This window comes from Apodemus sylvaticus, chromosome 9 (genome assembly GCF_947179515.1).
Source record: "Apodemus sylvaticus chromosome 9, mApoSyl1.1, whole genome shotgun sequence".
NCBI classification, from domain to species: Eukaryota; Metazoa; Chordata; class Mammalia; order Rodentia; family Muridae; genus Apodemus; species Apodemus sylvaticus.
In genome coordinates, this window is record NC_067480.1 from 80,428,423 (window position 1) to 80,443,652 (window position 15,230).

The following is a 15,230-nucleotide window of genomic DNA, read 5'->3' on the forward strand; positions in this document are numbered from 1 at the left end:
AGAATGGAGGATTAGACACCAGTCAGCATAAGCAGCTCTAGCAGAAGCCAGGGCCTCTCTGTAAACACTGAGGAAGAGCTGTGGTGAGCCTGTGTCCTGTTCTAAGGAGTGACCAAGATTGGCCGTTCCCAACCTTTGCAAACCTGGAAGAGTTCTGTATTCTGTCAGTACTTGATTATGTTTGTTTGTTTGTTTGTTTGTTTGTTTGTTTTTTGGATTTGGCTTTTTCGAAACAGGGTTTCTCTGTATAGCCCTTGACTGTCCTGGAACTCACTTTGTAGACCAGGCTGGCCTCGAAATCAGAAATCTGCCTGCCTCTGCCTCCCAGAGTGCTGGGATTACAGGCGTGCGCCACCACCGCCCGGCTAGTACTTGATTCTTAAACGCCAAGATAGTTTAGCTAGTTTCTTTTTTAAATTACACTAGTTTGTATCAAAGGGTGTTTGTCTGTTTCTCTTGGTTCCATTCTGTCATTCTCAACACTGTGGGCTACATGTTAGTGAGTATAAAACCTGTCTTCTAATGCAACTGTTGAGTTCATATGGAGTGACATTTCACAAGCCTGTCAAGGGGCTAAGGACGGAACTCTGCTGAAACATGTGCTTCGTTATGTGTGGGCCCTGGGTCCCGCCAGCACTGCACACAAAGTCTGAGGAGCTGGGACATACATCTGTAATGCCAGCCCGGAAGAAGCTGAGGCAGTGGGGCCATGGGCTCCAGACCAGCCATGTTTGCTTAAGGAGACCGTGCCTGCCTCGAATATACAATCATACCTATATACCTACATACCTACATTCATACGTACATACATACATACTTACATACATACTTACATACATACATACATTCCACTGCTACTTCCTGTTTAAGATTTTACCTTTTTTGACTAGTCTTTATAGTCAATTTATATTTCTTATGCATGGATCCTGAGGTTTCTTTTGTCTTTTTTTATTGAACATCTTAGGTTTCTGTATGAAAAAAAAACCTAGTTCTTCTTACAAACTGTCTCTGCTTTCTAAGGGAATGGACCCGATCACGCGTCAGGTAGGACAGCACATTGAAATGGAACCAGAGTGGGAGGCAGCCTTCACACTGCAGATGAAGCTGACACACGTCATCTCCATGGTGCAGGATTGGTGTGCTTTGGACGTGAGTGCCTTCGTGTGCAGTGGGCAGCCGGAAGCTTGGCAGGGAGGGCTCGTGAGCTTCCCTTGTAGCACACTCCACAAAGGTTCACAGCGCAGAAGCCTCCCCAGACACCAAGCCTATAAAAATAATGAATACATTTATCCAAAAATAACTTTTTGGTTTTGCTACATTTATCCTGTGACTTAAATAATTTTGGCCTACTTTCATCAAAAAGAGGTCAAAGGCCAGAGAAACATCCACAAGACTTGAATAATGTATGAAAACCTCCTGCATGGGGGGAAAAGGAATTTGTGACTCAGGCCAACTACATCATTCTGTGTGGTGAGCGGCCTGTGGTTGCCTGGGAGTTTTGAGAAGTTTTGAGAATGTTCTTTGAGGAGCCTGGAGATGGAGGGCGGGGAGGGCAGGGCTGCCCGATGCCTGGGCCATGGAGGTCATCTGAGTCATAGTCTAGTTGAGGGGGTAGCCGTCAGTATCTACCTAACAGTACAATTGTGTTTTAAAAACTACTCTCTGGAGAGATTGGATGGGCAGGACAAGAGTTGGAGGAAGGTGTTTAGCAGAGACATGGCGGACAGCAAGAGAATAGCCAGATTCAAAGGAAATTGAAAATAAAAAGCTGTCACTTTGATAATAGACAAGACAGCATGGACTGAGGGAAAGGACATTACTGGTACCTTGTAGCTTTCCACAGCATTATTGCTAAGTGATGTCGAGGACAGTGGCATTCTGGGAGGGAGGACTGAGTCTGGGTTGGGCCATATTGTTACCTGAGGTACTAAACGAATGTTTTAGCAACCAGTCTTTTGTAACTTATGCTGCAAACCTCTTTTTTAGGAAAAAGTGTTAATTGAAGCTTACAAGAAATGCCTGGCTGTGCTGATGCAGTGTCATGGCGGATTTACTGATGGTGAACAGCCCATCACACTCAGTATTTGTGGACACTCGGTGGAAACCATCAGATACTGCGTTTCCCAAGAAAAAGTTAGCATTCACCTCCCAATTTCTCGCTTGCTTGCAGGTAAAGCATCTCCCCTAAAGAACCCTGAAGTTCCCCCAAGTGACTGTGGTATTTATGCATACCTACTATGTGCTGGGCATTATCTTGGGAGTTGTGCATGTGCTGGCCTATCTGATCATTCTGCTATGACGTAGAGATTACTACACTTGATCCGTATGGGGGAGGACTGCGGCGTGGGAGCCTTAGTGTCAGAACAAGCCAGGCTGGTGTTGGGAGGTGCCTGGGCACAGGAGCCAACATCACTGCACATCACAGCCTAGTAACTGAGCTCAGGCTGTTACAAGTCACACTGCCCACTCACCGTTAGCCACTGCTAATACATCAAAGCCACCATAGCTTTTCTCTCTAAGCTCTTGTGCACTGATCAATAACCTTTTAAGCAGAAGGTTACTAGTGAATGCCTTACTGATCTCAGGCTGATTTACAAGTCACTTAAAATCACTGCATTGTCTAAAACTGTGCAAGCCAGAGGCTATGAGTGTGTACCTAACTCTCCTGGTAGGGTCACCTAATGCTTCTGGTGGGAAGCATTGCTTTGAGATCTTAGTTCTAGATAATTCCATCCTGCTCACACTGTGTTTCCTTAGTTCACTCCTAACTTGGAGACTATCGATGTCATATTACCATCACAGAGCCTGTAATTAAGGACTGTGGCTCAGTAATATTTTAAATGTGATATGAAAGTGCACTTTGGTGTTTTGTTTTGTTTTGTTTGGTTGGGTTTTGTTTTGTTTTGTTTTGTTTATTTCTATAAAGGAGAAACTGGAGACTCCATACCATGACTTTCTTAAGTGAACCTTGAAGAGGTATTACTTCCTGATTCAATTCTTTTGATAGATTATGTCCTTGGTGATTGCTCATTGAGTGAGTATTGACAGTTCATGTCGTACAAGGAATTGGCCCACTTTACCTAAATTATTAGATTATGAATGGAGTTTTTATTGCTTCCATGTCATAGGGTCAAGTAGTAATGACTCCTTCCATTCTGAAAGGTCTGTTTTGAGCATCCTCATATTTTCTGGCTGATGACCTCCACACCCCTTAGTGTTCGTCAGAGTGTGGTCTGAGGTCCCTTCTACTGAGTCTTGTGAGCGTTTATTTGTAAACATCTGAATAGTGAAATAATACAAGCTGTGGTGCTGACTGACACCTGTGACCCCAGGACTTGAGAGGAAAAGGGTTACCCTGAATTCCAGGCTAGCCTGGCCTATAATGAATTCAAGGCCAGCACTACAGAATGAGACCCTGTCCCTAAGTAACAAGAGAGAGAAGAAGGAAAAGAAGAATGGAAGGAATGGATAAAGGACAGAAGGAAAGAAGAGATTACGTTCCGATCATAGTAAAAAGCTCTCCTGCCCCTCCTGCTTTTAGCAACTAAAAATCATGGGTCATGGTGACCTGACCAAAGCACTAGACTAGAGGCCAAAAAATGTGGATTGCTGTATCTCGGTGACATGCCAAGTCTCTTCCAAAACCTGGTTATCTGGATAGAAGCTGAAGCTAATAATTATCCCAGTGAGAAAGTGGATGCTCCAGAGATATACTAATGCCTGCCTGTATCTTCACCTCCTGAAATATACTAATGTCTGCTGTATCTTCACCTCCTGAAATATACTAATGTCTGCTTCACCTCCTGAAATATACTAATGTCTGCTGTATCTTCACCTCCTGAAATATACTAATGTCTGCTGTATCTTCATCTCCTGAAATATACTAATGTCTGCTGTATCTTCACCTCCTGAAATATACTAATGTCTGCTGTATCTTCACCTCCTGAAATATACTAATGTCTGCTGTATCTTCACCTCCTGAAATATACTAATGTCTGCTGTATCTTCACCTCCTGAAATATACCAATGTTTGCTCTATCTTCACCTCCTGAGAAGTCTGTGCTGTGCTTATCTGGGCATCTTCGTCTCCTGGTAGTAAATGACCCTGCCCTGGATGTTTGAAATCAGAATAGAGAACAAAATTAACACACCAAACAGTCTATACAGCTGGCTGTGGTGGCGCATGCTTGTGACCCCAGCACTTGGGAGACAGCAGCAGCAGGACTGACCACAAGTTCAAGACCAGCCAGGTCTATGTAGCAAGAACTTGTCTCAAAACAAAACAAAACAAACAGTTCTCAGACAAGGTGGAGAAGGTGCCGCTAGTGCTTCAGCAGTAACTCCTGGACAGTTGGTAGAAACGGCCAACATAGAAGGAAGCCTCTCAGACAGGAACAGGGGCTGATAGACCCTGATAAGTACTCTGTAGGGGAATGACCTAAACAGTAGCCTTTGGAGTGCCCTAAGGTTAAGCTAAAAATGTTCCTCTCATGGACAGGAAATAAATTGGCTTTGACTCTAAACAGGAAAATCTAGGGAACTTAATCTGAGGTCGGGGTCAACATAGACCATGAGTCCAGGGCCACTTTCTCTGTTCAGTTGCCAGAAGGGTCTCAACTTTTAGCAGCTATGAAGCCCGTGACCTGGGTGATAACTCCACCCTGGCTAATGGGTGTAAATTGGGTTGCTTGCCTGGCTGTATAAAATGTCAGCAGTATTAAGGCGAGTTCTAACTCCCTCTGATATAGATTTGTTGAAAAGCTTTGTTTAGGGCTGGAGAGATAGCTCAGAGGTTAGGAGCACTGACTGCTCTTCCAGAGGTCCTGAGTTCAAATCTCAGCAACCACATGGTGGCTCACAACCATGTATAATGGGATCTGATGCCCTCTTTTGGAGTGTCTGAAGACAGTGACTGTGTACTCATATAAATAAAATAAATCTTTGGGAAAAAAAAAGAAAAAAGAGAAAACTTTGTTTATAATACAGGTCATTTTATAACTTAATTTGTAATCCAGTACGTGCCCAAAGACGTTTTTAAAACATGAAGTAGAAAGGCCGAGTGATCGTTTAGTCAACTGCACACTAGTTGACCTGTAGCAAACCTTCTCTGTTTGTTCTTCCTCGCAGGTCTGCATGTATTATTGAGCAAAAGCGAAGTGGCTTACAGGTTTCCAGAGCTCCTACCTCTAGTGAGTGGCCTTGACATTGAACAGAACATCTCGTCAGTATGCGTGTGGTACTGGAAACCAAACTGAAACTTTTATTAGTTTAGGTTCTCCAGAGAAACAGGGCCTATGGGGGTGTGTCCAGTTCGTGTGTGTGTGTGTGTGTGTGTGTGTGTGTGTGTGTGTGTGTGTGTGTGCGCGCGCGCGCGCACAGCTGGGTATAGAGCTGAGGCTTTGCCTCATTCATTTATGTAGTTAGAAAGCAGTCAAGAGAGCGTGTTGGCTCCACTGCAGAGCACAGAGGGCAGTTGACACTACAGTCACAAGTACAAACCTCTTAGAGCTGGAATCCCTTCTTCACAGACCATACTTTTGGGGCTGGGGAGGTGGCTCAGAGGGTCAAGGGCTCACTGTACAAGTGTGAGGACCACAGTGTGGCACCAGGACCATAAACAAGGTGGAAGGCAAGAGCTGATAAGCCAGGTTTTCCTCCAAGCTCCACACATGTGCCATGTCACGTGGATGCCCCACACATGAGAGAGAAACTTCACTTTTCTATAGCCAACTCCATCGGGGTTAGTAATGTCTACCTACTGTCTATAGAGGATAAGTTGATAAATTGCCATTTTCAAACTTTACTAGAATATTTCTCACAAAGAATGCCTCTCACCCTCAAATAGATGGAACTGACCATACCCAACTAAATTAACACAAAATTAACTGTCATACAATTACATCTTAAAGCAAATTTTAACACGTGGGTTATTTTTATCACAGAGTGAACTGAGCCCACCTATGTTGATAGAGCATCCTCTTAGATGTCTTGTCCTATGTGCCCAAGTGCATGCTGGGATGTGGAGAAGAAATGGCTTTTCTCTAGTAAACCAGGTAAGTGTGTTTTGTTTTTTAATTCTGTGGTGTTTTGATTCCATTCATTAGCTTTTACAGTTTTAAATGGACTTAGCCATTGAAAATCTTGAATCTGGGATCTAGAGAGATGATCCAGCAGTTAAGAGTGCTTGCTTCTCTTGCAGAGGACCCTGGTTCAGTTCCCAGCACCCATATCAGGTGATCTGCCACCTCCTGTAACTCCAGTTCCCAAGGAATCTGACACCCTCTATTTTGGCCTATGAGGGTATCACACAAATTTGGCACAGACAGACACACACACACACACACATTCACACAAATAAATCTTTTTTTTTTGTTTAAAGGTTTGGTATCTGTGATAAATTGTTAGAAAAATGCAAGGTGAGCCAAGGTTCTGAGATCTCTTGTTCTGTGTTCATCAAGGAACGTGGAAATGCAGCCCCTGCTCTTAACACTTACTGGAAACAACTTTCAAAACAAAGTTGGAGAGTTTTTTAACATTTCCTCAACTGAAGCTCCTTTCTCTACAATAACACCAGCCTGTGTCAAGTTGACACATAAAACTAGCCAGTACATTGACCCCTTGTCAACTTGACACACAAACACACCACTATTAAGCCTCAACCCTTACTTTCTTATTCACCCCCAAGATCTAAATAACTTTAAATGTTCCACAGTCTTTGCAAATTCTTACATATTAAAATTCAATCCCTTTAAAACATCCAATCTCTTTTAAAATCCAAAGTCTTTTTACAATTAAAAGTCTCTTAACTGTGGGCACCACTAAAATACCTTCTTACTTCAAGAGGGAAAAATATCAGGGCACAATCACAATCAAAAGCAAAACTCAAACTTTAACTGTCCAATGCCTGGGATCCACTCACGATCTTCAGGGCTCCTCCAAGGGCTTGATTCACATCTCCAGCTCTGCCCTTTGTAGCACACACCTTGTCTTCTAGGCTCCAGCTGCCTGTACTCCACTGCTGCTGCTGTTCTTGGTGGTCATCTCAGGCACTGGCAACTCCAAAACACTGTAACTAGGCTTCATCAATAGCCTGTCATAGGCTCTCTTCATAGTGCCGAGCCTCAACTCCTTTGCATGACCCCTTCAGTCCTGAGCCACCAATTGCAACTGAGGCTACACCTTTACCAGTGGCCTTCCAAGGCCTCTCACTGTGCCAAGCCTCGGCTGCTCTTCATACCTTCAAAACCAGTACCACCTGGGTGGCTTACACATTACCAAGTCCAGCCACAGCATGAGGTACAGCCTTGGCTAGCTCTGGAACACAGCCTCTTTGTGCTCTCAGAAAACACTTCCCAGAAGATTTCACCTCAGTGACTCTGGTCTCTTCTTAATCACCACTAATTTCTTAGCTCCAGCTAACCAGCATCAATAGTCCCAGTAATGCAAAGTTTTCGCTTTAGTAGTTCTGGTATCTTGTTAATCACAGCTTATTCTTCAGCCCCAGCTAAACAAACCACAGAATCTTCACAATCAAAATAGCAGTGGACCTGATAAGAGTCTTTAATCTTCCCTCTGAAATGTCACAAGCCAGGCTTCCGTCTTCTGCACTGTTCTCAACTTTATCTTCCCAGCTCCTACACAACATCCCACAGAGCTCTTAACACTGAATGGATCTTCTAACCCAAAGTTCCAAAATCCTTCCACAGTCCTCCCCAAAACATGGTCAGGTTGTCACAGGAATACTCTACTCCTGATACCAGTTTGTCAGGGTTTCTATTCCTGCACAAACATCATGACCAAGAAACAAGTTGGGGAGGAAAGGGTTTAGTGAGCTTACACTTCCACATTGCTGTTCATCACCAAAGGAAGTCAGGACTGAACTCAAGCAGGTCAGGAAGCAGGAGCTGATGCAGAGGCCATGGAGGGATGTTTCTTACTGACTTGCTTCCCCTGGCTTGCTCAGCCTGCTCTCTTATAGAACCCAAGACTCCCAGCCCAGGGATGGCACCACCTACAATGGGCCCTCCCCGCTTGATCACTAATTGAGAAAATGCCCCACAGCTGGATCTCATGGAGGCATTTCCTCAACTGAAGCTCCTTTCTCTGTGATAACTCCAGCCTGTGTCAAGTTGACTCACAAAACCAGCCAGTACAAAGAGTAACAACTAAAATATGTTTTGCTTAGCTTAAGTTAAACACTGTGCATGTGAGCCAGTTAGGTGGCTCTGTGGTAAGGGCACTTGCAGCCAAGCCTGACTGCCTTAGTTCAGTCCCGGCGCCCACACTGGCCCCGTTTGTGTTTCACTGCTCTAATAAGGACCACGGCCATCAGCAGCATTGGAGCGGGGTGTTCTTCCACTGTGGCGGCAGTCAGGCTTAGCGCTTCTCTACAACCCAAGGCTGCCTGCCCAACCCGGGCACTGCTCACGGTGGCTGGGCCTTCCCAATCTATCGTAAATCAAGAGAATGCCCCACAGACTTGCCTAGAGGCCAGTCTGGAAGAGACATTTTCTCAGTTTCAGTCCCTCTTCCTCTTTGGCCTTACCTTGTGTTGACAGGAAAACTAACCACACATGTGGCCAAAGAAGAGAGCCAACTCTGCAAATTGTCCTCTGACCACTACAGTCTATGCGCCTTCACACACACACACACACACACACACAGTGCAGGGAGGAAAATAGATGTGATAAGCTCATGCCTTTAGGTATTCAGAAGACAGAGGCAGGGGGAATTTGTGAATTTGAGGCTAGCTTGATCTACCTCTACTTAAGTTCAAAGTTCAAGTTCCAGGTTAGCCAAGACTACATAGTGAGACCCTGTCTCAAAAATAGAAAAAGAAAGAAATGTAGGGGTATATTAAGGTTAAGAATCTTTTTTATTGACTATAAGATTCTGTGTGTGTGTGTGTGAGAGAGAGAGAGAGAGAGAGAGAGAGAGAGAGAGAGAGAGAGAGAGAGAGAGAGAGGCTGATAGGGCAGAGCATATGTGGAAGTCACCACATAACTTAGTGCAGTTGTTCCCACTTCTTATACATGAGTCCAGGGATCAACACCCCAAGTTCTCAGTCAGGCCTTTACCTTCTAAACCATCTCTACTCCCCTCATCCACAATTTTGGGAGCCCTAAACTTTTTTCAAACAGTCTTATTGGGAGACCCAGAACACTGGACTCTGCAGCAGACATCAGTGGATGGGTATCTCTGGTTTATTGGTTTATTCATGCTAAGATACTGTTTACGTGTTTACTAAAAGCCCACACCAGCTCCAAACACACAGGAAAGCACATAATTGTGCTTACACAAACCCATTTTTTTTTCTTGAAGTGATAATATAACTAATTATCGTTTTAGATCTATTACTACCACAATGTGAAATGCAGGCGCGAGATGTTCGACAAGGACATAGTGATGCTTCAGGTAACGAGTTAAAGCCCTGACTTCAGGGAGTTCTGGTCTCGTTCACTGAGTCACTCACTCCACACTCACTTGCAGACCTCTGAATCCGGCCTGCCTGCACTCGAGGCCGACACCTGCAGAGTGCTTCCCCCAATCTCCAGAGCTGTGTCAGACTTGCATGCCAGACACAGCTGCTGAGATCAGAAGCCTGGCTAGACAGACAGCCCAGTGTTTAAGAGCTTTCCTGCTCATCAGGGGGCAGAGCTCTTCCCCCAGCCCCACGTCAGGCAGCCCATAACAACCTGGGCTCCAGCTCCTTTCTGGTCTCCATAGACACAGCATCCCCATGGCAAACACAGTCACGCATAACCATAAAGTTCTAAAAAATAAACAGACTGGCTTGATGGTGCACGCCTTTAATCCCATCACTTGGGAAGCAGAGACAGGCAGCTCTCTGAGTTCAAAGGCAGCCTGATTACATAGAGAGACCCTGATTCAGACTTAATAGCAGCAGTAACAGCAGCCCAAATGATAGGTGCTAGGATATGGTCCAGCACTGGCTGCTCTTCCAAAGGACTCTACCTCAGTTTCCAGCTGTTGAGATCCAGTTTGATTTAGAACTTTTTAAATGGCATTAAAAACGAAAATTAAAACTAATGTAGGAGCTGTCATTTTATGTAGTGGAGTGCTTCCCACAAAAGGATTTCAGTATACATATTTACATACTAGGACCTTAATTGATATTCCTCTCAGTTCCTAGTAGGCAGTGAACTCTGATAGGAAACTACAGCGGAAGTTCATAGGCATGTCCTTCAATGACCAACACAGGAGAGGAGCTGGAGTGCCCGCCCGGGGCTCTCCTGGGTTCAGTTCCGAGGGAAGGTTCTTCATGTGGATTGTTTGACCTGCTGAGATCCTGTCCCCTCTCAGCAGCCACATGATATAGGGTGTGGCTACGTGGGTGTCCTTCCCCCCCCCCCCCCCACCAATTGGTGACCAAATAAGCTGTTTTCTTGCGCAGCCTTAAACGTCTCTCACTAACAATGAGTGTCCCTTCTGACCTTCCTCTTCTCTTTTGTCTCAAACAAACAAAAAAGACAGGTGTCTCCATGATGGACCCAAACCATTTCCTGATGATCGTGCTCAGCCGCTTTGAACTCTATCAGATCTTCAGCACACCTGACTATGGGAAGAGATTCAGTTCTGAGGTTACCCATAAGGTTAGAGCCTGGTTCACAAAGCCCATGTGTCCTGTATGTCTGAGGGACAGCAGTGCGCACGTTCTCACCTCTGAACTTGGCCCTCCTCCCGCAGGACGTTGTTCAGCAGAACAATACTCTGATTGAGGAGATGCTCTACCTCATCATCATGCTTGTGGGTGAGTTCACACTGCAGGCCCGGCCTGTCGGGATAGACAGGGCAAACCCCCTTTCCTCCCCGAGAAAGAGGAAGGGGTGCGATGGCCGAAGCGAATGAACTGAAAGGCTGTAGTGGGGAGAAGGGTGGAGGGAGCCTGGCCCAGCCCGGGAACAGATCGTGAGCAGAGTTGCTAGGACTTTGCTTTGTTTCTTCTCTCTTGGTTCTTGGTTTAAATGTCTTCTTGACTCCAAAGATGGCAACCGCAGGTCTCCCGTCCGCTGGCCCTGCTTTCCCAGTTCTTTGATTCACCTCTGCTCTGTCATTCACCCCACTGTTCAGACCTTCTGTGGCTATAAAGTAGCCAATCCAGCGGGCAGCGGTGACCCTAATAAGGAGGGTCTCCAGGTGAGAGCAGCCTGTCCAAGACAGAAGCACAGAGGAGGCTAGGGTGTGACTTCCGCTGGCCCCATCATTCTTCTGGCCCTTCTCCAAAGCAGCCTCGAAGCCTTAGGTCGGCATCAGGCTCAGTAAACCGGGAACCGCTCTTGCCTTCCAAACCAGCCTTCGTTTTCCCACAGCAGAGTGACCCAGACAGGATGGATTCTGTTGCGGGAACTGGAAATCTGTAAACATAAGTTCCATGGGTCTGTAAAATTGTACATCTACCTTTCATTTTGGACAGGAGAAAGATTCAGCCCTGGGGTTGGCCAGGTGGGCGCCACAGATGAAATCAAGAGGGAAATTATCCACCAGCTGAGCATCAAGCCTATGGCCCACAGCGAGCTGGTCAAGTCCCTCCCGGAAGACGTAAGTGTCTGCAGTTCCTAAAAGAAAACTAGTGAGCTTCCCCTGCCCAGCAGTGTGTGCAGGCTGATCCCCGTGCACTTCCCCCATGGGTGCACACTACAGTTCTGAGACGTGAGTAATCTGGAAAGGAGAATACTGGGAACATTGACTAGGAAGCAGCGCAGGGCTAGAGAGAGAATTCTGAAGAGCATGGTGCTTAGAGCTAAGTAGTTTTGTCCCAGTGAGGGGGCACGTTAGGGTCTGTCTGAACTCCCCAGGGGTACAGCTGATGCTTTCAGTTGAGGGAGGAAGTATCTACTCACTTGAGTTGAGTAGACACAAGTTCTCAAGGCTCTTTCTTACTCAGGCGCAGAAGAGTCTTTTGGTTTAGTTGGTTGGTTTGGTTTGGTTTTCATTTTAAAGAAGGTTTCTCTGTGTAGCCCTGACTGTCCTGAAACTCTCTCTGTAGACCAGGCTGGCCTTAAACTCAGAGATCTGTCTGCCTCTGCCTCCCTGGGGCCAGGATTAAAGGCGTGCACCACTATCTCCTGGTGGGAGGGTCTTTATTTTTAGCATTGAGGTGGCTAAAGCACTGGCATACGGACATTCATAAGTTGAATTCTGTTTTTCCTCCCAGGGCCGTTAGGCTCTCAGCAACCTAATTTTCAGCTCTGGGACTTGTTCGAATTTCAGCTCGAGCAGCTGAGAAAGCCTCTCTTTTATTAAGGCCCTTTAGTGCATTTGCTTGTCAATTTGCTTTTTGTTTGTGTCCACCTTGAGTACAGGAATCCAAAGAGCCCAGAAGACAGTAATTGGATCCCCTGGGGGTGGGGTATAGAACTACCTAATGGGAATTAGGAGCTGGGAATTGAACTCAGCTCCTCCAGAAGAGCAACCAATGCAATGCTCTTTAGCCTCTCTTCAACATATTTTGCCAGAGTGAAATGGATGAAGACTTTAAACTTTTTTTACACAACCCAAGGCTGTGCAGTTCCAAGTCTTGATTCATTTGGTTGGCCCTGACATCTGTTTTGACACCACTGCTTCCGCTGGGAAAGCGCCTCAGCTTCCTCTGGTTGTGTAGGGACGCTTCCTGGACCAAGGGTCTTGGTTCAGAGGCCCCTGCTCTCTGGGTCAGTCCTGGCCTTCTGCTTGCTGTGCAGTCTCCAGTCTTAAAACCAGTGGAGGGCGCCGTTCTGTTCCAGGGTGGCTGTGAGGGTCATGGGACAAGCCCGCTGCTCAGGTACTGCAGTTGCTGTCTCTGCCCTGAGCTCCCTGTTTTCTGTTCCTTCAGGAGAACAAGGAGACAGGCATGGAGAGCGTCATCGAGACCGTAGCACATTTCAAGTGAGTTCATGACACGCTTTATGAAGCTTTATTTTAAACATGTGTGTCTGTGTTCTATGCACCTGTGCTCACTGGCATATGTCTAGAAGTCAAAGGACAACGGGAAAAGCCAGCTTTCTTCTTCGGTGTGTGCCAGGGATGGAACTCGGGCCGGGTTCTTAATGTATTTGTTTGGATCTTGATAAGGGTGAAGCTGTTGCTCTGAGCGTGGCAGGACTTCTCACATTTTAATTCTGGACTAGACTTCTCATTAGTGTTTAAGATCAGGCCGCGCGCGTTTGTGTGTGTGTGTGTGTGTCTGTGTACAAATCCTTGGAGCTAGAGTTGGAAGCTGCCCTCTGGAAGAGCAGCAGGTGCTCCTAACTGCTAAGACATCTCCAGCCCCGAGGTAAGTTTTCACCCTGCTTTTTCTTGCTCTACCCTGAGGCTGAAATGTCTATGGAGTCTAAAGATAGGACCACGCCTTCTACATGTTAATACAGAAAGGTTAGCACCACCTGCGCCCCATGTCTTGAAACCTGCTCTGCTGGGCTTCGGAGCTGAGTCTCCATCACATTCACTTGCACAGTTCAGACGCGCTCCCAGTGGAGGTGCTGCATATGATGCTCCTGCAGGGGCTTTGGATGTGTAGTGTCACGTCTACCCACAGAACAGTTTCAACTTGACACCCTAAAAATGGAGATGTGAGAGCTCCTGCCTTACTTGACGCGCTCTCGGTACGCGTGACTTTGCTAATGATATTCTTCCCGACAGGAAACCTGGGCTGACAGGGCGCGGCATGTATGAGCTGAAGCAAGAGTGTGCCAAAGACTTCAACCTGTACTTTTATCATTTCTCCAGGGCAGAGCAGTCCAAGGTGAGGGGGAGCTTGGAGCAGTGGGAGGGGCTAAGTGTGGTGTCCTTGTGAGGAGCAAGCTCTCACGCACCGAGGGGCCCCAGAGGACTTTCAGCACAGCCTCTGTGTTAGATGCACGCACATGCGTGGATGCACAGAGATGCTGCTGACCTTATTTGCTTATTTCTCCTCTGGAATCACAGCTAGGACTTTGCACTGACCAGACAAGCACCCTGCCCTGTAGTCCGTCCTTGGCACTTTTCTCTTGCCTTCTGAAAACAGATTTTCAGTGTGTGTCACGATCAACCGACCGATTGGGCACACGTTCAGCTTCCTGCCGGTTGATGTGCACTTTGGCCTTCACACAATTTTTCTAGTAATTCCAAAAACTTACATTTTGCAATCTTATTTTAACATATGTGATGTAAAAAATAAAATCGTGGAGTTTTAATTTTATTAGATAGACTTCCTAGCACTCAAGCCTAAGTTAAGGTTCCATTTTGTACCTGTTTTCCCTGGATCTTGAAGTATTAAAGATAATTGACAAAAAAATTAACTTTGCTCTAGGGGGTGAGAGTGGGGGTGCTAAACATTTAGGAAGTAGAAACCCACACAAGCCATTCCTGGAATCTAGGCAGGAAGATCAGTTCAGGGCCAGCCTGGGCTGTGCTGTGTGGGAGGGTTAAAAGCAGATGCTGAGAAATGAAGACAGGCTCGCGTCACTGTGCCCTGTGTGTTGTAATTCTTATCTGGATCGCTTGATCTTTCATTAGGCAGAGGAAGCGCAGCGGAAATTGAAAAGAGAAAATAAAGAAGATACAGGTATTTTACTCTTCTTCCAAAAGCCCCATCAGTCTCTTACTGAAAAAAAAAACATTTTCTCTTGGCCGTGATGACTCATGGTGAGGTGGAGGTTGAAGAATAAGCTTTTTGTGTGAACGTTCTCCTGTTCTGAGGAGTACCAGACGCAGTAGTGTTAGGGTGTTCTGCACACTGGACACCGCTGTTCCTCTGCAGACATCTGGAAGTGGCTCTGTGCTGGCCTGATTGTCCAGTGCCTGTCTGCAGGTGCCTCACCACTTCCCCTCTACGCTTTCATTCCAAAGGGGCGCTGCTTGTGCTCTGGTAAGGGTTTCAGGATACGAAGTTGGGCCCAAGAATAGTTTCCGCCTCTTCAACACCCTTACCAGCTGGTCTGCCTCCCAGCTGTCTCACAGACAGGGATGAAAGATGACCCAGAAAAGCACAGCATGGAGACCTGCGCTAGGGAGAAGGTTCAGCAGAGTGCTTTCTGCACAGGTGTTAAGAGTTTGGATCCCCAGAAAAAAACTGGGTGTGTGTGGTGGTCCACCTGTCAGCAGGAGGCCAACAAAGGCAGGGCCACCCAGAGCTAAACAACTAGCTGACTAGCCAAGCATCAGTAGGTCAAGCCTTGGTCTGTATATATTGCTTTTCACAAAGTAATCAAGGAAGACACCCAAGGTCAATCTCTGGCCTCCACAGACTTGTG

General features: G+C 46.3%; 1 protein-coding gene across 4 annotated transcripts in view; it reads left to right on the forward strand.

The window, feature by feature from the left end:
* Positions 1–15,230, forward strand: part of Ubr2 (ubiquitin protein ligase E3 component n-recognin 2) — an 80,877-nt gene that overhangs the window by 38,594 nt on the left and 27,053 nt on the right. For all 4 annotated transcript variants that reach the window (XM_052192054.1, XM_052192053.1, XM_052192056.1 and 1 more), the window contains exons 14-24: positions 1,021–1,149; positions 1,987–2,170; positions 5,128–5,189; positions 5,943–6,053; positions 9,349–9,414; positions 10,491–10,613; positions 10,708–10,771; positions 11,435–11,559; positions 12,833–12,885; positions 13,639–13,741; positions 14,494–14,542. In XM_052192054.1, the coding sequence (XP_052048014.1) occupies positions 1,021–1,149; positions 1,987–2,170; positions 5,128–5,189; positions 5,943–6,053; positions 9,349–9,414; positions 10,491–10,613; positions 10,708–10,771; positions 11,435–11,559; positions 12,833–12,885; positions 13,639–13,741; positions 14,494–14,542 (1,069 nt within the window). The remainder of the gene's footprint in view (positions 1–1,020; positions 1,150–1,986; positions 2,171–5,127; positions 5,190–5,942; positions 6,054–9,348; positions 9,415–10,490; positions 10,614–10,707; positions 10,772–11,434; positions 11,560–12,832; positions 12,886–13,638; positions 13,742–14,493; positions 14,543–15,230) is intronic.